The 25,781-nt window shown below is 33.8% G+C and overlaps 1 protein-coding gene across 1 annotated transcript in view; it reads left to right on the forward strand.

Annotated features, from left to right (window-relative positions):
* Positions 1–25,781, forward strand: part of LRP1B (LDL receptor related protein 1B) — a 236,065-nt gene that overhangs the window by 29,110 nt on the left and 181,174 nt on the right. Inside the window, exons 11-16 of the mRNA XM_085320958.1 lie at positions 1,401–1,575; positions 1,884–1,978; positions 10,137–10,286; positions 17,468–17,608; positions 18,522–18,647; positions 19,415–19,546. Coding sequence (XP_085177084.1) covers positions 1,401–1,575; positions 1,884–1,978; positions 10,137–10,286; positions 17,468–17,608; positions 18,522–18,647; positions 19,415–19,546 — 819 coding nt within the window. The remainder of the gene's footprint in view (positions 1–1,400; positions 1,576–1,883; positions 1,979–10,136; positions 10,287–17,467; positions 17,609–18,521; positions 18,648–19,414; positions 19,547–25,781) is intronic.

Genomic DNA, 25,781 nt, shown 5'->3' on the forward strand with positions numbered 1-25,781 from the left:
CCATGAGAATGTTTAAAGAGTGTTTAAAGTGTGCCTAGTAGAGGCACATCTAGTGATGTGTCATCATGATCCATGCATCTTCCTTTTTCGTTCTTTAATCAATATTGTGCTAAGGAGGACTATCACTTGCAAAAAAAACCTATGAAGCTACCAAAACAATCATACCTTAGGCATATTTTGCCACCTCAGCTGATTCCGACCACCACCCTAGTTCACAGGTTGCTTCCTCCTAACTGGCATGCTTTTAAGTGCTGTATTCTCACTAGTCATTGTTCTCCCGTAAAAGCTCTTGCATATTTAATAGAAATTGTTTGTAATAGGCTCTGGATAGAACTGTCTGTGTCAGGCTACACATAATGCCTTAAAAATGATGCCTTAAAATGCATCATTTCAAAAATTCTTGCTTGTACTGTTTACTGAATTTGAAGTTCATATCAAGTATCATACCTACAATAAGAACAGTAATTCCCTCCAGTGACTCTTGACTTACGGCACTTTATGCCTTAGTCAGTCAGGGCAGTAGATTTGGTTGCAGTCTTGTGCCTTTAGTGAAGCTTTCAGGTCTTCAGATGTGTTTCAGGTCTAGGATGTTTGTATGACATCTTTCCTTTTCAAATCCCGAGGAGGGAGTAAGTTGGAGTCTTCAAAGCAACAGTAAGTATCAGTTACAGAAATAAGTAGCTGCAGTACTGAAGAAGCTTTATTTATCTACTTATACTACTAGCAGTAGATCTGCTRCTATAGAATTATTTGTTCTGGTGCCATCTCCAAATCTTTTTTTTTTTCCCTCTTTTCTCTCCTTCCTCCTCACCCCCCATATATTGACCAATGACTTTAATCTAGGTCTTCTGTAGCAACAAGAAGGCTTAGCACAGAAGTAAGTAGGCTTTTAAACTTCAATATAGCTTTGTTTTATAACTCCTTCATATATTCTGTATCTCTCACATTCTATACCTCTCACACTCAAAGAAACATGAAGCTTCCTCTTACGACAAGATACAAGATGTATGTTTGTTTAAATATGATCTTTGAACTTCCTAGTGGAACCTAACACATTCTTCATCATCATGTAAAGACTTCTTAGCAGAGCACTGAGTAATAAATGATTTTCTAAGTAGAAAATGCCCTGAAAAAATACAGAGGCTAAGTTTTATTATTATATTTGGACAGTAGGTTTTATGCTGATCTTTTTGCAAGTATTTATAGATGAATTCCGGAATCTTAAGTGTAATTTCCATGTTAATTATTGTTGCTGTTTCTGGCTCAAAAATATGATTTCTAATTGCATCTTTTTTGAGTATTGCAAGAGTTTATTAACAAATTGCCAAAGAAGTGGGTTTTTTTCTGAAAGTCAGAAAGTTTAGAAAGTAAATCTAAAGAACTGCTTTCACTTTTTGCAGATACTCAGAGTATCAGAGGTCTTGCAGTGGATTGGATATCACGTAATTTATACTGGATTAGCTCAGAATTTGATGAAACACAAATTAATGTGGCACATTTAGATGGTTCCTTGAAAACTTCCATCATCCATGGAATTGATAAACCACAGTGTCTTGCAGTTCACCCAGTAAGAGGGTAATATATTTGTAGTTTTAATAAGTTTCCATAAAGCTCATCAGAAGATTTCTTTTTCGTTCAGATTTTGAGCTTGCTCATTCTGTTTCCCTGCAAAATTATACTAAATGCATGCATTTGAAAGATTTTGCACTGAATTTCTTAACTGAATATTCCTTCTATAGCAAAGCCTACTGTTAGTTAAATTGTATAACCATTAGTTATATGTTATGCCTACTTTTTAAATCTATGCACATTTTCACTATTGGTGTATTAAAATTACTGTGTACATAAGGCAACATTTACAGTATGCTGTGTTTCTTCTTCAGCAAGCTTTATTGGACGGATGGAAACACAATTAATATGGCAAACATGGATGGCAGCAACAGCAAAATACTCTTTCAGAATCAAAAAGATCCTGTTGGTAAATACTCTTTTTTGTTTCTTATTTGATGGTACGTTAATATGGAAATTGTCTTGAAATGCTGCTTATGTATATCATGATGTAGAACAATCATATTAATGTGCATAGAGACATGAAAAACACCTGACATTTTTGTGTTTTACTGTTCTAAGATATTTTTGTCCCATTTTAATCACACTGAAATCTACTACAGTGAGTCAAATGATACAAGTATTACTTTTGGGGATTACAATAGATACATAGATTGAAGGTGAAATGGCACCCTTATATCTGTCTCCATCTTTAGGTCATGGGTAAAAATACAAAGAGCGGGTTTTTTAATAAACTGCTTTTTTATATGTAGTGTAAGATAATTTTTAATAAACTGATTTTAATAAATATGTGGGAGGATTCTTACTGGAAACATAACTTTTCTCACCAATATGCCAGGTACATGATGAAAAGGTAATTTGACTCTTAAGAGTCTTAATCTCTTAAGACATTAAGAGTTTTGCCTTTTTAATGCCCCATCAATAAAGTGTTTAAAGCATTTACTGTGTTTTTTGTAACTGAATGTAAGTGAGCCAAAGCAAAAATAAATGACACAATAATTTGAGGTTAGAGCAAACGCAATATATGCATTTTAGTCCATAAATTCAAAACTGTTCTATAGAAAATGTGTGGTAACTCTTTTATTGTTGGTTTGGTTTTATATCTATCCACTTTAAGAGACTGCAGTCTATGTATTTGGAAAAAAAGTGCTCAAGCCACTGAATTTAAGGTGAGCACAGAGGAATTTAATAATAATTGGATAATATTAAGAAATAATGTTGTGTGCAACTATATACACTGAATATTATATGATAGATGACAGGGTCACAGGGCTCTGAATTCCAGTCCTTACAGTTACTATCAAGTTTGTTTTGACTATCAGTAAACCCACTGAACCAAATACATAAATGCTGAATGTTGCTTCTTCCTGTAATTATGTCAGCTCTGATGGTGTAGGCTGTGTGTGCAAATCCACGTTTTGTGACATTTTTTGTTCATGGACATGTCTTACTGGTATCAGATGGACTATTTATGTATGCAGTTAAACATCTGTTTATGCCTTGTAGGGCTGAGAATTGTGACAAAAGTGGGGTTTTGTTTTTTTGTTTTTGTTTTTTATTTCACCGCAGATCTGTGAGTGAGGCAAATTGTTGTTGTGTAGTAGTGGACTAATTTAACATGATCAAGATATTTTTTTCACATCAAAAGTTCTCATTGCATAATAATGAGATTTAGTAGAGAAGTGTAGAGATTTATTTTTTCCTTTCCTCTTGCCAACGTGAATCCAGTTCTAAATCATAAAGTACATCTGTGTGTAGGTTTAGATATGTCTGTGTAAAAAGAGAAGGTAAAACTTCCTTCTGTCTATCCATGAAATACTTCTGAAGTGCTGGATGTCTTTTGCTTAATTGTATTATCCGTCAGGATGGACATGAAAACAGCTTCAGTGGCATGTCTCATTAGAATAAGAAATATACATGCTAAGAATAAGAAACACTGCTAAGGAACCAGAGGCGCATACTAACAATCTTAAATTTAACAATTCATTTTTAACTGATGAGTTAAACTGTCTGTATAAGTGAAATTCCAGTTCATGTAACGTACTGATTTGAATATTTGGGGAGCAAGATGAAGTGAACACCCAAGGAGAATATTGAGAAGACAAATATGTGGCTTATTATATTTTGATGTCTTGAAGACATAATTTCAAAATTTAAAGAACGGGAGAAAGTTTTCCAATCTGTGACTTGAAATATGCTGATAGTATTTTCTCACTTTGAGTCACATTAAAAGAAGGAAATTCTTTCAATTTAATTAGAATATGTTTTAACATCAAGATAATGGCGGTAGTTAGATTTTTGTCACTCATAATCTTAAGAGGACAGATCTTGGGTAATTTTTGTCTTAATTATGAGGTATGACTTGTTAGTCCTTTCTGCATTTCTAAAAGGCTCAAATATTGACATACATGCACCAGTTGAAAAAAAGAGCTATTCACTGGGGTTTCATTAAATTACAGTCTTAGGGATTCGATTTCATTGTTTAATTTGGCTTTTATACTTTGTGAGGTCCATCATGGATATTTTGAGCTTGTAATAAGTTAAGCAATTGTTCATCTTAAAACTTGAAAAATATAAACCATGCCTCCTTTGATTTGTTTTCAAAGCATTTAAAAAACTAGAATTTTAAAATTGCGAAGTATTTTTTATGTCTATTCATAGGAAGTTTTGAAATATCTTGGTTGGATAAATGATCTTTAAAAGCACAATGGATCAGTAGCTCAGCTGCATTCAAGAGACTCCGTAATTACAGGATACAGTGATGGGTTTTTTTGTTTTGTTTTCTTTTCTTCTAAACAAATGGGATCATTCTTCTTGTTTCTGTTTTGTCATGATTCTAGTGTAGCATTATTTTCTGTTTCAGTTGCTCTTGTTTTTTTCCTTGTCAGACTGTGTACTTGAAAGTCCTTTGATAATTCATTTATTTCCAATAAATAGAGCAGTCTGCAAACAAAATAGTTGCAGATATAAGCAGAAAATCCTCTTGAGACTTGAAATTTTATCTTAAATTTAATTTTTTTGGTACACTACCTTTGTAAGTTACTTCTTAAATACACATTTTTAGTGGAGAAATAAGATTAGTGATTTACTACTTCTGAGCACTATTTTTGTGCTTGAAGTATAGTCAGCCATAAGGAGTTAAGAAATCTGTCCATTTTTTTAATAGTTACCTGAAGCTGTTTTGGGAAATGTGGGTAAAACTTCCAAATTATTAATCTTGCGATAATTAATCTAAGCTATAACAACTATATCCAACATTTAATTGACTTACAGTGCAATTTAGTGAGCTACCTAAAATGCTATTAGGATTCATCTCCATGAACTTGACCGTGTACCAGAGCAAAAATACTAAGCTTTATTTGCCAGCACTAGAAGCTTAGAGCTCATAACACAGTTTTAAGATTGAGGGTATTTTGGAACTTCTGTGTAGAAACTGCTGTATCTAGTAATTTTAGTAAAGTAGAAAATGCATGTGAAAACATTGACAGTATAAGACATAATTTTTTTWAAAAAAACAACAATATAATTCTTAAAAGACTTGTCAAATTGTTTCTAATATTTTAAGACACTTTGAAACAATTGTCCAAATCCAAAGACAAAAATTATTATCTGTGTATGGTCTTCAAATAGAATATGTTTTAGTTAATTATAAGAATTTTTTTCCAGAAATCTAGAACAAGTAAGAATGGTAGGTGTCACTAGAAAAGTGAACACAAGAGACTAAAATAAGCAAGGCAGTATTAACATATTAGGAGGTTATTTAATGTTTTTGACAGCACTGTTTCTTTGTAACTTCTTCTGGTAAGGTGGAAGAACATAGAGCTGGACTGGCAAATATCAGGCGTAAGTTTGAAAATTTTGAGGAGATGTAATTTTTCACATATCCACAAATACAGGATTCGATGTAATTTCTTGGTTTTGATTTTAGGATTTTGATTTTTCTTAAAAGATACTTTCAGAACAAAACTCAGGGAACAGTAGACCAGAATATTTTAAACCATATTTTTTGTTTTTTCTTTCCATTATTCCTTGAATTTGGTTTGCAATGTGGCAGATTCACTGGACTTGTTTTTACTTTGAAAACAAAGATTCATAATTGACTAGCTTACGTCAGTTGCATGACTTCTAATCTGTATGTGCAGTATGCATGTATACATACAGTACACACACAAACAGAATTGTATCGTAATCTTATCAAAATAACTAAACATTTATTTTATGAGTGTACTTTGCTGTCAAGTCCTAACTTGAAACCTTTTAGTAGTTTTGGCTGAAAAAATATTTTTAATTAGAAATCAGCATTCTAGACAATTTTCATATTTTTGTAAGATTAGCTTAATATCTAAGTCTACAGCAGTCTGTCTTCCAGTACTGAACTGCCCAATTTTGCATGTTATCATAGTTATTTTTATTTTACTTGTAGTCTTTTGTCATTGACAGATGCAACCTAAAAAAGGATCATTAACATCTTAAGAGAGGAAAATATCCATACAGTAATAGATCACAACCTAATGAATAAAAATGGAAATTTTATTTGCAATGATTGGAATATTTTACCTAAAGAAGGTTTCTGTCAAGCAGCAGAGGTTTTCGGAGAGCTACATGGAAGCAGAGCTTCATGTTCTCTGAGATGCTTTCTGTGATGTTAGCGTGATTAGGTTCATGAAATACATTGACTTTTTCACTTAATGATTAACATACAGTTTAATTAATTTTCATAGGTGTTCCTTGGCTACTGAATATTCAGAATTATCTCAGATAAAATGTTAAAGCARACTTTATAAATAGAAGGAAGACTTATGAAAATAGATGGCCAAAACATTCCTGTTCTTTTTATAAAATACTTCTTGCTTGGACTTTTATTGCATCATAGATTAATTAGTGGGTTTTCTTCTGCAGACACACTTCTATTTTGCTTTGTGAACATAGCAGACACAAGAAAGAAACGAAATTGCAGTGATGTCTGCTTCTTAAATTGTGTATTAAAATTATTTTTTCAACAAACATTTGGAACAAAAGCTATTTGAAAGACATGGATTATCTGGATATTTTTGTGTAGATTAGTCCCTTTCTAGGATATGAGTGTTTGTTCTAGTTTCTCAGCAAAACCATGGTTCATACACCTTGTTTAGTTATGCTCTTTCTGCTTTGTCCATAGTGCCGTAGTGAAGGATTGACATCCTATATTAAAATCACTGGTATTTGAAATAAGTATTTGAAATCACAAGTATTTGAAATTTGAGCTGTTTAGGTTAGAGAGGTTGTTCAGATTGGGAAAAGGTTATAATACTGGCCTACATTAAATTCTCAAAAAGGCAAGATATTGAAGAAATGGCAGAGTAAAATGGTCATTCCACGGAAGACAGAAATGAGAACGGAACCCAAAGAGAAAATTTTGTCTCCTCAGAAGTGGCCTATCCCTCAAGAATCCAGCTCACTGAGAATTTCCTAAGCCTTGAAGAGGCCCATCTTCTTCTGGAACATAAAAAGCTAGATCTTAAAGAAGCTAATAAAACAAAATAGGTAAACCTTTGTGGCTGAATGTAAATTTTTGGTCAAGAAAATACATTTTCATTTTTCTTGTTCTCATGACATCCAGTCTACATTGACTGAAATTCTGAATGCCAGATGTATTTCCGACATGAAATGGAGCTGCAGTTAGCCTGTTAGAGGCTTTCATTCTCAGGGTGTCTCATAGTCTTTCCTTTCAAAGGTAGATGCTGTCTGTGATTCAGGAAGTCAGGATTAGAAGAAGTTTCTGTAAGAGCTCTATGAAAAGAGATGACACTACTTCAGTTTTATAGACTATATTTGGAGAAATTCTTCATTCTTTTACCAATTTTTAGTATTACAACTATAAGTAATGCATAAAAATTGGAAGATGTCTGCATCCTATTAAATAATTTTTATCTTCACTATTTTTTATCTTAGATTTTTTGAATCTTAATTATAACTCTGGCTTTATTTTAAATTTATGGTTTAGTTTTTAGAAATCTCTTGACCCACCAAGACCTGATCACCATTGTATTAATTTGCTGGTTCATGTCCTGTAGGTAGGAGGAATTGCATATGACTTTGATTCAAAGCTTCTACCGTATTAGGTCTATGTAAAGGAGGAAGAGTGTGACAGCAAGTCACTGCTATGACACTTCTTTGAATATATTACAGAATGTTGATTTTCTTTACACTCTTTATGCAAACTAGATCTATCAGCTCAGCCTGATAAATGCTAGCAGCTCTCCTCCAGATATCTCATCTGATGATTCTCAGCTCCTTGAAGCTCTCTGAGTGTCTGTGATGCTTTGTTTTCCGTTGATGGACCTGCCTTCCTTTCTTCTTAGTTTTCCAAAGAGAAAAAATATGCAGTGTAAATAAACATGAGACAGGTATTTCTTGCACTGAAGTCAGTTAATGACCAGTGCTTTCCACTCATTGTTCCAAAGGGCACACAAGATTGCCGTATGGTAGCTGCTTACAAAGTCAGTAGATATTTCTTCTCTACAACCTACTTGTTTAGGCTAATTTAGACAAATGTGACATAAGGCATAAGCCCACAGCAGAGTGCATCATCTGTCTGTGAAGCTTGCTACTAGCAAATCACCTGTTTCTATTAGTAAAAACAGGAGAATTCCTGAAAAATCTATCTTAATAAACAAACTCTGTCTACAATTAAAAATAGTATGTTTTCACAAAGGTCAATAAATGATGATATAACAGAGAAGAAAAGTATTCTGGAAGGGAAGATGTGGTGGAAGTGGGATTAAGGAAATAGGAATGTTAGTTCTGTCAGTTGTTGGAGTGTATTTGGTATACTCGTGTAAAAATATAAGAAGCAGGAAACCTGAGAACATAGCATTGTAATTGCTGTGTATGAAGCACTGGTGGCAACCTTATGAGTAGATCTGTCCGTATGAAAGTAGTGAGCAGCTGATTAGTAGCAGTAAAGAGACAAAAAATAGCAAATGCTGTCCATCTCAGAGCAAGGAAACCTTTATATAGAGTACTGTATTTGTAACTGTAGTAAGGTTCATCCAGATTTCCGGGAAAGCTTCCTATGCTCACCAGACATTCTGTGACTGCAGCTTGGTTCCAAGGTCTGTGGCACGGTCCTTTCTCATCGATTAGTGCTTATTTTACAAGCATGAAAACAGTTAGGTGATAGGAGATACTGCAAGATCACTTTCTCCTGAAGCAATTACTCAGTATCTTTATCTTCTTCTGAGTCTTTCTGTCTGCTTTTTGTTTGGTTTGTTTTGTTTATTTGTTTTTTCCCCCTCTCCCACCACTACATGAACCTGTTGCAGATAGGGGGAAAAGTATCACTTACTGGAAATGAACTGTAAAACCGTTATTGGAAAGCTTAACAAGTGGAAGCCTTTTGGTCTGTTATGTCAAATGTGTGTAAAGAAGTAGTGGCATGATGCCAGCTATAAGTATTGTAGCACACAGCACTGCTTTTTCACATCAGGGTTTTGAAAATGGATCTGGCTTTCCATGGAGAAGCAGATTACAGGATAGGAGGAAAATACTGTTGAATTTTTAAATCTTGACCTATGAAGTGAAATACAGTATTTTTTTGGCAAGTTACTGGATACCTAACATGAGTTCTGGGAAAAGTCCAGTAGCAAGGCAAATTATTGTGCTATATCTTGTCACTATGCCCAGCTTATTTCACAGTGGAAAATCTACTACAATTACTTGAACATTTTGGATTATAGAACTCAGAAATATTTTTTTCTCCTTGTTCTTTGCTATTACTTCCTCAATAATATATGCTTTGTTTACATGGTAGGATATTCTGCAATTATTTTTATTTGTACATTTTTCTTGCTTCTAACTCTAAAGAACCTGGAACAGGTAGTCCAGAGAGGTTGTGGAGTCTCCTCCTCTGGAGATATCCAAAACCCACCTGGATGCAATCCTGTCTAACATGTTCTAGGTGACCCTGTTTGAGCAGGTGGATTGGACTAGATGATCTCCAGAGGTCCCTTCCAACCTCAGCCATTCTGTGATTCTGTGTGATTCTGTGAATTGATCATGAAGTCACTTAACGATGATGTGAAATTAAAATTAATACTATAAATTTATTGAGAATTATAGTAGCTTTTTTGTATCTTTAAGGGTTGTCAGCATTCTAAGCAAGGGATAGTGCACATGGGAAGAGAGCAGGTTCTTCACAGATTTTAAGCCCAAAAATCACTTTTTTWAAAAAAATCTTCATATATCCGTGAGTAAAAGTGGTGGATTCTGGTGGGCATTTGCTAGTAGTTAATGACCTCTTTTAGTCCTCGGTTCATTCAAGCAGTTGCTCACTGCCAGATACACTTTCATCAGTCAGCCACTGATTGATTTCTGTAAATAAAAGAAGTATAAAAAGACAAAAACCTTTGTAAAGTTTGCTGTTTTCCTTGTAAATAGTCAAGTTTATTTTGTTTTTTAATGGATAGGTGATAACAAATACTTCTAAAATTTTTTTGGCTTAAATAAACTTTTGTTTGCGGTGTAAAGATGCTAAATATATATTATAAATTAAAGCCACAGTTTACAGCCATATGTGTTAATTGCAGGTTTATCGATCGATTATGTGGAAAACAAACTTTACTGGATCAGTTCAGGAAATGGAACCATAAACAGATGCAATTTGGATGGTGCTAATCTTGAAATAATAGAGTCAATGAAAGAAGACTTGACAAAAGCTACAGCTTTAACCATTATGGGTAAGTCCAGTGGTAACATCTTACTTTTCAAGTGACTGGATGATGATAAATTATGCATTATCAAAAGCCTGGAAAACTTACTGTGTTAATGGAAACATATACAGTACATTCACTAGTGGCTCATGTGTAAGCGAGTTTGTTGAACATGCAGTTTGTAAGCTGTGTTACAAGTGTATATTTCTAAATAGTACAGTCATGTCTATGTATACACAGAATAAGGTAATAGACTGATGGCTTATATTCGGTATAGTTAGTTGTAAAGCATGTTAGAAGGTCTCCTTATTGCAGAAAATTATCCATGACTTTTTTCTTCTGCTACTTGTTTTTTCCAACATCTCAGTTCAGAATGGCCCCAGTTTGACTTTTCATGGACCTTGTGAATACTTTTTCAAGTTAAGATAGCTGATATAAGTTGATGATTTGGATTTTCAGATGTCTGTTGATCTTTCTTGTATTAGATTAGTTGAAAAATAAGTTATTTGTTACACACTGGAATTATATTTTCAAGTTTATGAATGTACACTTCCTAGTCATTTTTCCTTAGCACCTTAGAAATATTTAAAACATTCAAATTGTCAAAAAAAACATCAAAAGAGAAAAGATAATGAAAATAAAGTTTTTCATAAAACTCACGGAATCTGTAAGTTGTAGAATTGCTGAATATTATGAGAATATCACTTCAAATTAACTTCGCTTTTTATATGCATCTTCAGCTGTTGACCTTTGCTTCAGCAAGGATAGGATGCTTTAAGAAGCTCTGGTGTGACCTGGAACTAGTGTGTTATCTTTTTCTAAGGATAGTTCTAAAACTTTCCAAATTGCCTCCAAATAGTTTACTCACTCCTGCTCTGGTTTGGTTCAAAATGATTTGTATTTAGCTTGAGTTTTTTTATAAAAGGTGTTTTGATAACTAGATTTTTGTTTTTACAGGTAACCCATTAAATGCTACTGTTCTTTTTAAAACATTTAATTTGATTGATAAAATCTTGCTCATTTAATGCCTATGTAGTTAGTGCAGTTGTGTAAGTCATGTTAAATGAACTTCAGATTTATTTATGCAGAGTAAAATAGTCATATTTTAAAGTAGCATTCTATTGTAAGAGGTTTATTGTGTAAATATTTGGCCAGTATTGAACTCTGTATGCTGTAAAAAATCAGTTGGAGAGGAGACACTTTTGTATATGGATTGTAATAGGGAAATACTGGCTTTCCTTGACTTGATTGTGGCTAGCAGTGGAGAGAACAGATGACCTTTACTTCAGGGAATGATTGGAGGTCTTTAATATAAAATATTGTTAAGAATAATTGTTCATACTGTAGCTGAGATATATCTTCTATATCAGGTCTTTAACTGAAATTCACCAAAACTGCAATAATGATGATTGATCTGGGATATTGAATTCCTTCTGACTTATTGAGTTCCAGAATTCCTAATCTTTGGGGTTTTGTTTTTGCTATGCCTTTTTGAGCTTGGTATATATGAGCTGAAGATTATATTCCATTTGGAGTATGGCACTGATTATATATAAAATTATTTTTTTTTAAGCACTTATGCATACTGATATTTCTTTTATTATTGCCATTGTGTATTATGAAGATGTTGCTGTAAATTTTTCATTAAGTCATGTTAGCTCTTCTACTCTTCCCATCTTTTCTCTAAATATACATTCATTGTGTGAAATATAAATGACTGCAAAATTACCCATTTTAGTTATTTTACTATTCAGAAAAGTGTATGAATTCTTTGTTTAGTACCTCTCACTATTTATTGTCTTTCATTCGGTCAACACTACTTCAAAAATAACATCAGAATAGATTCCTTTAGTAACTCAAATGATGAGAGTTTAGACTTTGCTGAATTTAATTGTGAAGTGAAAGGTGCTGCTTAGATCAAGGAATTTCAAATACACACACCTTAATTTTCCAAGCCATCAGTCTTCTAATTGCCATAACACCATTCATTACATTAGCATTAATATACGAAATATATCTAGGCAATTTGCCCAGTTCTAAGTACAGTACATAGTTGTCTTCTATAAATGCTCAAACAGCCATTAATGAAAACTAATGGCCCATCAAGATTTGCATTTGGAGTAGTGCTTGAAATCTCTGAAGGATTGTCCACAATGCTAGTGTAGCAATTTTTGGCATTTGAAGTTGCTGTTTCCCAATATGTTGCTGCTCTTAATGCTAATTACCCAACAAAATGGATAAATACAAAAATTTTAATGTATATTATAACCCAGTTTCAGCAACAAGATTGTAATTAGTGATTGAAAAATGTTCTTGTTAGCATAATCAAGCAAATAAATCATTTAACTTTAGTTTACTCTTTAAAGGTCTCAAATAATGTTGCTTTTTTTTCTTTACTATTTTGTGAAGACAAAATTGTTTTTATGCTAGTCAAGTGGCTTTGTAAATCATGAAGTGTATTCTAAATATAAGAACAGATTAATTTAACCTAATGTTAGAAATCACAGACAAATTAACTAGTGAAGCAATATATGAATAAACCAGAAAGAATCTTTCCAAAATTCTGCTTCCAATCACTGTCAAATACAGTACCGTAACATATTTTTTTCTATGAGATTGCTGTGGTGTATGTTGCCCGTATAGCTGTATCTAAACAATTAAAACCTTTATTCTTTAGCTCTTAGGCATAGCTGGCCAGCTACGACCAGTTCATGCTTTTTTGGCCAGTAGTCATACAAGGATTGATGCCAAGGTGCCAGGATTTCAGAATTTGGTCTTTTTATTAATATCTGAAATGTCAGGATTTGTTTGAGCTTCAACATTCTTAGAACTTAAGTCATTCTTTCTACTTGAACTTCCCCTAATATATCCTTATCTCTTTCTAAAACTTTTAGTGCACTATGTAAAACCACAGTAAAGAAAAATAAATAAAAATTCAGTAAGAATTCTGTAAAGTTTCTGTAAAATAAAAATTCCGTAAGGGCAAGTAATAAGTTTATACTGTGCTGTATTATCTTCTGTTTCTTGCGTCTGTTGTGAAGGGAAGGATCTTTGTGATCTGAAGACGAAAGTATTGACCGTTCCTGATAGGAGTGATAGAAGTTGTGTAGATACTGTGTGTTGTATATGAGCAACAGTCTCACTTAGCAAGTGAGTAAGCAAAGGAGGCTTCAGTGGCTGATGTGGAAATGGATTGGTTCTATACTAGTACTGAGAGGGAGAAAGGAAATGGTATTTGTAACTATTTGTAATTAAACTTGATTAATGACAGCTCATGCTTTCATCTTTTGGTGAAAGATATACACTAAAGATATATGCGAGTCATCAGATTGGTTTTTTGCTATGCTGTTTTCAGAAGTATAATTTTGAATTTATAACATAAAAATGCAGAACTCTTTCTGATAAGGTGGGCTTAGATTGTCAGCTTGTCAGTTAGGTGGAATGTCAAGGAATGAGCTTGGACGGAGGTCACCTTACTGCCTAAGCCTTGTCAGGTGAGTAAGGACTCAGGAAGGGTGTTCTGGCTTTCGAAAGAAAATGAGAAACAGGCACTGTGAAATTTATTCTTAACTGGGAAACTTCAGTGACAAGCTGAGATTTTGAGGCCATCACATCATACTACTGCGTATGCTCAAGAGTCAGCGTGGACTAATATAGTCAGGGTTTGAGATGGGAAGATTGGCTATGGTGACTGACCATAGTGTCAGTGGTTGCCCATATGGTGTCAGTGGTTGACCATTCCTTGCTGGAATTTGAATTTGATATTAAAGCTGTTTAAAAGCAGAATACATTGGGAGGTAGAGCCTGCTTTTCTAGTATTCTACGGTTCTTAAAACAATTAGTGGTTATAAATGATTTTAATGAAAAAATATTTTAGAATTAAAAGCAATTTTATTCATTTGTACAAATTATTTTCTTTACAGAAGTAAAATCAATAGAATTTTCACATATAACTAGGCATTTTGATTTAGGTATTTCTGTGAAAATATCCTCAAATTAATAGTTAATGCACTGATTTCCACTGTTTCCTATGTCTTAATGCTGCAATTACTTCAGCTTCTCTCTATACACTTTAGTCTGTAACACCTCACATCTTTCATCTTTAGGCCTCGCTGCTTCATTACTCGTTTCTCTCCTCTTTTTCTGTATGTGAGATCTCTCTATTCCGGATGCTACCACAGTAGTCTTGATTTCTTCTAAATTAGTTAAGTTTCTCCCCTTCTTTCTTTTTATTTCTTCATGTGTGTTTGCTACTTTGGAGCTATAGACACAAGCTGGCCAGCAAATGTGCTGCTTGGCCATCTGCCTGACAACAAACCAGAGGGATTCAACCATTCAGTCGTTCAGCAATTTTGCAGTACACAGGGGCAGTGTCAGGCAGGATTTTGGATGCGGTGGTTTGTGAGTTCATCAAAGAAATATGATGTATGCGTGTTCTTAATTTTGCTTCTGAAGGAGATCTGTGTGTTGATGAAGATTGTATTCTGTGTGTTGATTTTTCTTAAGGTTTTAAGTAGTAATCGGCAACCAGCAGACCCATTTCATGCCATTACTGTAAGATACAGTCCATCAAGTGGGATACAGGATGCTGATGTTTCTGTTAGAAATAGCTTGCAGTGCTTTTCATTGTGTGTGTTTGTCCATTGCTAAAAACACGAGGGAGTTCTTCACTGAGATAATGGTTTAATGCAGTGTCTGAAGGATGGCATTAAGAGTTAGTGTTGGTTAAGTGTTTTGTGTACGTTGATTATGTTGTGTGTTTCAGTCTCACCTAGACAAGAAGGGACTGCTCTGCTTTGCTTCCCGTGTCTAATTAAGATTGATGAATAGATAGGAACAAGCTGGCTGAAATTAATTGCAGTAAAAATGAAAAGATTATTTTATAAGGGAAAGAACTGATGGACTTTACATTAACAAGGGCTCTTCACTGTGAGAATTCAGTTGTTATAAGTTAGCTGTGTTCTCATTTTGGAAGTCAGTTTAATTTTTCTAGTATTTTGTCTGTTAAAATTACACAAGAAGCATCAATACTATCTCTATTATTGTTCTTTTTGCTGTGACAAAGTTTGCTACTTGCCCTTCAGAAATATATTGCTGCAACTTTAGTCCATTCTTTTGTCATCTTTGGGCTGAGCTGTGGCCATGTAGCTTGTGGAAGATGTTTATGTAGACTATTTTAGCATGCTCATTAAGCAGGTGGTGTCACCTTTAGTGTGTAATGCCAGTGCTCATATACCTAAAATTTATAAGCTTTTGCTTTTTCTGTTCTGGCACGTGTCAAGTCATAAAAGCATACTGTGACTGATTTCAGCACCTCGTTCTATAGCTGTGATAGTCTCAAATGTGATGTAGGTTTGATACAGTCCATGGGCACCCCTAATTTATGGTGCTTGACTGTTGTCCCTGACAATATGGTCGTGAGTAGCTGTGACGTACAACGCTGTTGTCAATGGTGCTCTCTTCACAGAAACAGTGGCATGAGGTAGGTGCTAGAAGGCAGGTCTGTGATCTTCATGCTGTACTTCAGAGTTACAGTAAAGCTAATAACTGTGCCCTTTTATGTAGACAAGGATATAAATAGTCACCAGACTAGAAGGGCATCTCTGGGAGTTCTTGTGTTTTTCTTTCCTTTGGACTCTTTCTCTTTTCCAAGCCCTAGAAATAAGGAATACAAATTTTCTATGAGACCTGCTGGAAAGACTTTCAAAAGTATGGACTTAATATCCTTTTCTTCTGTTTGTATGATTTGCTCTTGCTGTCTTTCTTGATAGATCTCCTCTGCTTTTTTTTTTTTTTTTTTTTTTTTTTTTTTTGTTTTGTGGTTGTTTTATCTCGTTCCACTTTCCATTTGTACAATATCAAATGATGGCATGAAACATAAACGACTCAAAACTTGATAGGAATATGCTCAATTACAGGTTTGTTTCAATTAAAGTAGTAAAACATATTACCTTAAAGAAGTGATAAACCTTTAACACTAGGGTATCTTGTTAGCTTTTGTTAGATGAAGAAAACACTAACAGGTCCTTCAACTGAAGAGGCCCCTTCAATTCCAGCAAAGTTTCAAAGTTGTATGATAACAAATTACCCTGATAAATGTTGCTTGCATTTGTATTGCTGTTCAGAAAATTGTATTTTCTGTTGATGTTTAAATGTTGTTGATACTTAAATGATGTTAATGAGGCTTCAAAAATAACATCATCTTGAAGTGATATTCAGAAATTCAGAAGTGGAATTAAATAAGTAATATACATGTCTCATGAGTTTTCAGATTCTTTTTTTTTTTTTTTTAAGTAGCTTGTTTTCATACATTGTTATTTAATTATTATGGAGAAGAATATCTTTACATTTACACTAATACTGACTTCTAGATCTTAATTTCCTTTCTAATGAAAATTTACATTCCACAGAAGCTGATAGTCACAGGAAAATGATAAAAACTCTTTATTATTATACTTATTTCATGTACATTTCCTGTCAGAATTTAAGTGAAATTTTCATGACTATAGCCATCTGAAATGCATCTTGAAAAATATGTTGCATACACGCAATTGTGCATCAAATGAGAATCCTCTGTCATAATTATTTGTCAAGTCCTACATAATATGATTGATATATTTTGTATGCATGGATTTACGATGATGATTTAAAATTTTATGCTGCTATTTGGATAGCATGTCTGTGTTTTGTTCTGTTCTTTTGCTATCTCATGTAGATCATAAGGAAAAGTTTCATAATTTGGTAGTCTCAGAATTTCTTTAACACAAGTGACATGATTCTTAATTTTTTTATATACTGTTTGTCATACTTATTAATTTGAACACACAAGCCAAGTACTGAAAACCTGGAACCTGAATCCCTCTCATTTGGACATACATAATGAATGGACATGGCAAAGTTTGAGAACAAAGCATCTGATCTGTGAATAAGGTTCTGTAATTTTCAGTTATAAATTGGGTATCATTCACAGCTTTTCACTTAAAGATGCATGTAAAAACCTAGGACCTAAACCTAAAGAGAAAAAAAATAAACTTATAACTCTGAAATTCCTCTTTTTAAAATAATAATTACATTCTTGGTTCCTTGAGCAGTTTTCATTATTATTGATCTGAGAATTAAGCCCTAAAGTTTGTTTTCCCCTCAGGTTTCAAGCATACATAATTTGCTAAAGTTATCCTCATAGTTCATAAAACTTCAAAATTTTACAGATAAAAAACTCTGGTGGGCAGACCAGAATTTAGCTCAGATTGGTACCTGCAACAAAAAAGATGGAAGAAACCCAGCTGTCCTGCGAAACAGAACTTCAGGTGTTGTACATATGAGAGTGTATGATAAAGCAGCACAGCAAGGTATGTTAAGTTTTAGCCATTTTCAATCAACTTTTAGATTGCATGTTATCTTTTCCAGAGTTATTTTCCTAACATATCTAGGGTTAAGTAGTACTTATTTCATTGTAATTCAATAATAAAATACAGACAAGTACAAGAAGTGTGCTGCATTCTGCTCATTGGAGAGCTGTACATGCGCTTCGTCTCTATACACACAGCTTTTTTATGAGCATATTCACCTAGCCAGAGATTCCTACAAATTTCAGTGGTCCTGAAGAATTTTGAGACAAGTGTCAGTGGTCAGGGTATATCCTGGGAGGCCAGAGGGTTCTAGTACTTGCATTGGGTAGCACTTTGCATTTGGTAGACAAATTCCAGTGATACTATTAACTGTAACAGCTATTTCTTAAAGCAAAGTTCAAATCTTACATTCAAATTCAGGTTTATTGCATGTGAGAGTAGTGACGATAGTTGATTAACTGCACTAGCAAAACATCAGCTAAAATCTACAGCATTTTGCCTGCAGTAAACTTGCTATTAGATTGAATTAGAAATATTTTCCTGTGTTATAGTTTATCTGTGGAACATAATGTTGTATTTCCCTCGGAAGTGATGGTTTTTGCTATTTTGGTCTGCTAACTCTCCTGAAACAAATTTGGATTGTCCAGCGCTCTGCAAGGACTAGCAGAGATTTTACAGTTTTCTTTTGCAACTGAAATTGCACCATGTTTTCCCATTATACAGTTGCTAAGTTTTTCACTCCTAAATTTCTCCTAGTTCAGAAACCTTCTCTGTGCTTAGCAGATATAATAACTGATGTACTGAGATTACCTTATGATAAATTATTGTATGTATTGATACTAGCATGTTTTAGTAAGAATTACACTGTTCCAATTTTGTTTGCTCTTGTCTCTTCTTCCTTGTCATGTTATAGGTAGTAATTCCTGTCAATTAAACAATGGTGGATGTTCCCAACTTTGTTTGCCAACATCAGAAACCACTAGAACTTGTGTTTGTACAGTGGGCTACAACCTTCAAAAAAACCGTATGGCATGCAAAGGTATAATACTTTTCAATTTTTACTTTAGCTAACTTCAGATTTATAGGAATGCTGAAAGAAATGAATAGAGAATCTGTATTTATTCATTTTAACTTAAGTAATGTTACATACTATGCTTGATTGCAGCAGGAGCAGAGAAATGTCTGTTGTGGTTAAGATGGAATTTCAATTTAGCTTTTAATCTCTTGTAGTTCTGCATAGCTTCCACAAATTTGTAGAAAACTCTAAGGAACATTTTTCATTATTTTTTTTTAATGTAGGCAAAAAAACCAGACTGTCTGACCCATTGAAATATACATGTATGTTTCAAGGCCACATACCTTATCCTAAATATCTGAAAGGTTGGGTATATTCTCTTATTATGCAGCCCTGAATATACAGTAAGGTCTATTTAAGCAGAGGAAAAAAAAAAAGAAGAAGAAAAGAAAAGAAAAAGAAAAGAAAAACCATGGCTTGCATACAAAGTCTTACTTTTTCCTTTGGTAATACAGAACAATGGAAGTCAAGCATCGTCTTACTGTGCCTTATAGTTGTGTAAATTTGCTATTATTTATCCCGACATGGAACTGCTGCATCATGCAGTTCAGAGTGTTATCCTGGAAAGTTGCAAACCAGGAAAACAATGGAAATGGAAAATGGAAATGGAAATGCTGAAAAATGGAAATGGAAATGCTGGAAAACAATATCCAGTGCTTCTTAATTTTTCTGTTCATGTTAATCAGGAAATATTCCATTTTGCTCTCATTAACTGTCTGATTTTCCCTTAGGTATTGAATCATTTCTTATGTATTCTGTTCACGAAGGAATTAGAGGAATTCCTCTTGATCCAAATGATAAAATGGATTCTTTAATGCCTATATCTGGAGCTTCATTTGCTGTGGGCATAGATTTCCATGCAGGTAAATATTATGCATAGTCTACTATATATATAGTAAAATTTAATAAAAGAAATTAAACAAAAAAACAATTTTCAAAACTTCTGAGTAACTACAACTGCCTATAAAGCCAGTGGAAGATGATTGTGTTTTACAGTGTTAAATTCAAGCTATTGATGAAAGATACCGTAAAATAGATACTTTGAATTTAGGCTGTTTAATTAAGAAATACAATCAACAACTGTTTCCTATTGAGGTGGGAACTTCCAAAAAATACTATAAGCTAAGTTTAAAAGATACTACCATGAATGTATTTTGCAAATTTATTTCATAAACCTGTTACAGTTCTATAAGATATACTTGTAGGGACAGAGTTTTTTCATAATCTACTTCCTTTAAAGTGTTAAGGAATAGAAACAAAATAGATTTCTTTCTGCATGGTTAGTGCTTGTAGTGCTGGTCTGGTGTAAACCAAGTCTTAAAAAATATGGAGGGGCTTTTGTGAGTAAGTTTAAGGTCTGACTCTACTGTGATTGAAATCAAATGAAATGGCATTCAAATCAAAAATAGGTTGTAACTTTATATCAGACTGAGGTAGTACAGACTTCTTTTGAAAATGTGTAGTATTATAGATTAAATGTTAAAATTACGTTAACGCAACGGTAGAACATCTTGGTTTAATATGGAATTATATTACTTATARTAAACAGAAAAACATTTATTATATATATGTAAAACAGTAACATTTATTATATCTATATAAATCATACTAGCAGCAACATCTGCTGGCTGTTTTTCAGTGGACATATCACTGGGAACATGAGTAGGAAATTGGAGCTTTCAGAGAAAATGGTCACAGATCTATAGAAAAGTAGGCTTCATTATTCCTTTTTCATTGAAAATAGATTGTTCCTTTCATGACATTTTTCCTCTGAATGTTCTTGGTTACGTAGATTGTACCTAGCAGGTGGGTTGAAGAAGTGACAGGAATAGTCTTCTTGTCTAGTAAAGCTCAGCAACTTCAATGAACCAACTGTACAATGCAGCTCTATAGCTGTATCTTCCTCTCAGAAGCATATGTTGTAATGGTCTGAAGAACATGCATTTCTATCTTAGGTACCCTACATACATTTCTAGTGYAGTGTATAAATATGAGACAATTTTTGGTTTAGATAGCCTGAAAATTTTCCTATAGAATTAAGGATTTTCTGCTTTGCATACACATGAAAGAAGCTGAAAAGAAGTCAGTATCAGGTCCTAAAAACTAGTTGAATGCATCTTCCACTGATACTGGGAGGTATCTGAATAGCTTCAAAACTATTGGGAATTTATGATTTGTTTACAGATAGTAAGAAATCTGTGGCTGAGTAGTAACCTGAAAACATCCCTCTGCGTTTTGCCCTCTGTATTTTAGCACATTTAATGTTTGACCATTCTTTCCTTCTCAACTGATTTTACTCTGAGCTTTTGTTCCCAGTGAGTTTACAAAATAGGAGTTTAGAAATAGCATTTTAGGTGGTCTACATTATAGAAGAATAGACATTAGTCTCCTAAAATACAGATATTTTGTCACACTCCATTTGTCATTTTGAAATAAATTCTCGCTGGGAATTCAGCATTGAGAGATCGTGAGTTTTTTACTTAAGTATATGTTAGTATATGTCATCATATTTAAAACAGACCTTGTTCTGCTTGTTCTGTTTGATTCTGTCATGTAAATATTGCTGAAGTTCTTTTTAAAACAGGTGAGAAATGAAACATATTACTGTGCTCTCAGTCCTGCCAGCTTTTTTCACTGATACTCGTTTACGCCTATTCTGCCTAGCAAACTTACAAGTTCACTTAACATTTCATAGTGCCTTCCTAGGTGTATATTTTGCTTTTGAGACAGAGGTAGCTAATGTTCAGAGCTTTTGTTATACAGTAATTAGGTCAGTTATAAAGTTCATTTAAAAGTTAATATGTTTATACAAATACCTAAGATGAGAAGGTCTGTGATACAGCTTATTTCACCTCTCTGTGGAAAATACAATATAATAGAGAAGTGGTAGCTCTGCAAGTTCTTTACTGACAGTACCAAGATAATGTAATTGAGTTTTCTGGGGATATACCACCTTTTATTTTGGAGAGCTGTATTCAGACTTCACTAATCAATATCAGATTAATACTTTGGAATAAAAAGATACATATGCTAGTGTTTTTGGCTTTTTGGAAAAATGGGAGCTGAAGAAAAAATAAATTCAGTTACAGGGCAGAAAACGTGGGTACAATTGACAGTGACAAATGTATTGCTGAACATTAACATAAATCTTCTATAGCAGTGAAATCACAAGGGGATGCTGTATCATAATAAGTTGAAGTAGAGCCTTCTGTTGCATTTCAGCTTAAAACCCAATTATCTTTCTCATTTTGGTATTTTACCTTGAATTTTCTGAATTCGTTTCTAAAACCATTGTTCATAAAATGCAATTCAGAAAGCAACGAGGTGCAATCTGAAATCGTCTCCACTTTTTATATTGTTTCTTTTTTTGGTTTTTTTTTTNNTTCATTCTTAAATACGAAATGTTTCCTAATTCTATTCTGCTCTCATGAATGGTTAGGTACAGAAAGTGTCTAAAATACATTAGCATGTGTCATTTGATAGCTCAGAGTTACATTAGTATTTTTTGCAGATGTGAAAGGGACTAGAACAGCAATATAAAGCCACTTTTCTTCTCCTTTGAGATACTGATATTTCTGAATTCTCATTAAAGCAATAAAAGGATAGTTTTGACTTTTGAATTTTCTTAAGAGATTGATGGGAAGCGGAGGTTGCATGTTTATTTAAGACATATGTTTATAAACCTAAGTGTGATCCTAATCTCTTTTGTTTCTATATTGCTAAAGACTTTGGAATTGATTCTGCCCCACTGCCAAAGATGGCTTCTTCATATGTTAGAGAAATGCTCATTGTGTTTTCCTTTCGACGTTGGTTCAGGAAGCTAACCGTACTTTTTTACCTTAGTACCTGGTTTGCATTTGTTGCAATAATTATTTCACATATTGGGAGAGATTCTGTGCTCAYAGTTGGTCTAATTGGAGGAGAATGTGAATGATGGACAATTACTTAGAGGCTCTTTGAGATATGAAGGACAGTCTATTGAAGAAGTGAGAACAATATGGTTATTTGCAAAACCATATTCTTCAAATTGATGGGTAGAACTGTGTCTCCAGGAAAGCGATCATGTTGATTGGGAGAATCTGTCCCACCTCCTGCCAATTTGGAGGGTACATATTGCCTAAATAGTAGTAACATTTCTGCCTCTTTAAAGGAGTTGCTTGTACGACAGTGTGGAGTAGTTACGTGAACATTTTCATTGCTCTGAAGAGTCTCCATAAAGATGCAATAACAGTGAGAGTTTTTGATAGTTTTGCCAGAATGCAATGTTATTGTTGAGCCCCTTTCACTTCTGCAATAGTTGATTTCAGAAAGGGATTAAAGGAAAAGATCTGCAAGATTTTACCTCGGATAAGAGTGGGGTCTTTCCAATCCTTCACTGAGTTTTACTGCATGTAGTGAGAGCTGGGAACCCAGAGCCGTTATCACATATTTTTCTACACGTTTGTCACAATTTCTTGTCCCTCTTACACATGCTGTCATTCTGCCTCCAGGCCTTTGTGTCTGCTTTGTATGTACAGGTTTTGGCAGGTGAAAGAACAATAATTTTTACTCCTTTAGTTAAAATAAGCATTGTAAACTTTTACAGACTAAGCTGGTAAGGCCTAGCAAAAGGGGAACTAGTAGACTCTATGTCAAATCTTGAGTAACAGGATTTTATTGGCAAAATACATTAACTGGAATTCATCGGTGTTTGCTGATAAGCTGCCTGAGAACTGTAGGAGTCAGTGGGAGGCCGTTGTTTTAAAGCCCAGCACTCAGCAAAATGCTTTTAGAAGCTGCATGAAGTTATTGATGTTTTCCATTTCATGGTAACTGCCATGTCCAGGTATTCTTTTCACTTCAGATGCCAGCAATCTTTAAATAGGCATTGAAGGCTTCAAATCGAGTGTGGGTCATCTTTTTGTCTGAAACGAGAGCTGACTTCAGAGACCAGATGCTGAATGGAATTTTCATTTCCATTCTGTTGATTACAAATAACTTTCAATATTTTGGAAAATAAAATAGGTTTATACCATTATTATATTAAAGTACTGCCTGACTGAGACAGCACTGACCCAGGCCTATGCAGTGTCTTATTAGGCTTGCAGTGTTCACTTTTGCAAGTTGGACAGACTCTGTAACAAATTAAAGGCAGTTGCTTTATGCGAGTTCCCATTAGCAATGTTCTGCATAGCATACGTCTTCAGTGGTCGAATCCCACTGAGAATGTTATGTTCTGTTGGGACACAGAGTATTTCGATTATTAGCCGAAAGGAGCCCATAAAAACTGCTGTCTCATAAACTAAGCGAGCGATGTCGTTTGGATCACACCATCTGTGTCCAAATGCAATCTGAAACTCGACAAATTTTGTAGTACTAGCTATATTTGAAACCCACAGGGATCTTTATTGTTTAGTAAAGTTAATTTAGTGATACAGTCATACTGTACAGCACGGTGACAGCACTGTTTACAGCACTGTCTGCTCTCTGCACTGTCTCTCACTTTTGTTTATATTAAGGACCTACAAATCAAAAAAAAAAAAACCCTCTGAAATAAATGTTTAGCAAATAGTGAATGAAAAGCTTGGCATTGCTGTAAATAAAAGCCTTTATCAGTACTTCAGAAAAAGAATCTTTGCCTTTGATCATCTTTGAACAATTATATCAAAATCTCGAATGTATGTTATCATTATGTTTAATGAAAATTTAATTCAGCAAGGCAAGTGAGACACATAGTTACACAATAAGAGCATGTTTACATGTGTTTACTTAGGTTTAATTTCAGTGTACTAGTGTACAGTGTACTAGAGATTTGACTGTGTTAGATTGAAAGTACTTGTGAATTGTATTTGTTTCTGATATTTTGTAAAATGCAAATGAATGCCTGGTACAAATGAATAGCTGGTCATTCTTCTAGAATGATAAATCCCTGACAACAAGAGAATTGTATATAAATAATGTATGCAGTCTTGGAAAATGTTTATTTTAAAACAATTTATTCTTTATTAATTAATCAAGTGCTGCTAACATTTATGTTAGTGATATATATGTAAAATACAGTTATATATAATTCATATAAAGCTAATGAAAGTTGTATACCAATAATTTTAACAGTATGACATGTCTGAGATGGTATGTCTATTTTGAAGAACTGTACATTAGGAAAGTGACGTGGAAGAAAGGACGAAAAGTACTGTCAGTTGCAAAATTGAAATATTTGAATAGAATATTTATTCTTCATGGACTACATACTCATCCTGCTCATCGCTTTTAGTGATACTTTCTAGAAGCAGGTGCTTTATGAATTTCCACTTCCAATACTGATCAGACTTTTTCATCTCTTTCTAAGTATGTTATTAGAAAGAGACTTTTTGTTTGGTCTCTGAGCTTCTCAGCTGTTTTTTCTAAAGCACTAATTCCTAGATTTCTTGGAACAATGGTCAGTTTTTAATCCTGTTAATTTTTCATGGACTATTAGGCAGATTTATTACTTTTACTTGTCACTGAAAGGACCATAAAGATGGTATCAATGAAATATTGTTTAGTAGAGTTTTGAGAATACATTGCCAGATTTATTACTTGTCGTTGAAAGGACCATAAAGATGGTATCAATGAAGTATTGTTTAGTAGAGTTTTGAGAATACATTGCCAGATTGGGAATATACTTGAAATGTCTTTTATACCCATTTCTTCTGGCTTCAGTTACTTGGTTCTTCCCATTCTCTGTTGAATAAATATCTTGTCTGTTAAACTTGAAATAAGTTTGAAGGTGCAGCCAATAGCGAAGAGAAGGAACAAGCAGTCAGAGTACATTTGAAGCTAGGAGCTGGTAGATCATGAGGTGGAATTTAAAGAAATTACATGCATCTTCATGGCTGAAAAAGTCTTAAAGGAAGAAAAGGGAAACAGCACTGTGAAGGACTCAGTGTGCAGCAGTTGTTTATTATCTTGAGAAACCCAAAGCTAATCAGTCACTTATCAGATAAAAGGGTTGTAGAGGGAATGTATGATGATGCTACTGCTATCAATCATAATAAACTGAGTTTGTCCAGAGAGCTAGATTTGACAAGATCATGATAGACAGTTTCTTTGAAGCTTTTGGCCCCTACAGGAAAAATG

The sequence above is a fragment of the Rhea americana genome, unplaced genomic scaffold (assembly GCF_003343005.1).
Source record: "Rhea americana isolate MKP2758 unplaced genomic scaffold, rheAme1 scaffold_67, whole genome shotgun sequence".
In the NCBI taxonomy this organism is placed as follows: domain Eukaryota; kingdom Metazoa; phylum Chordata; class Aves; order Rheiformes; family Rheidae; genus Rhea; species Rhea americana.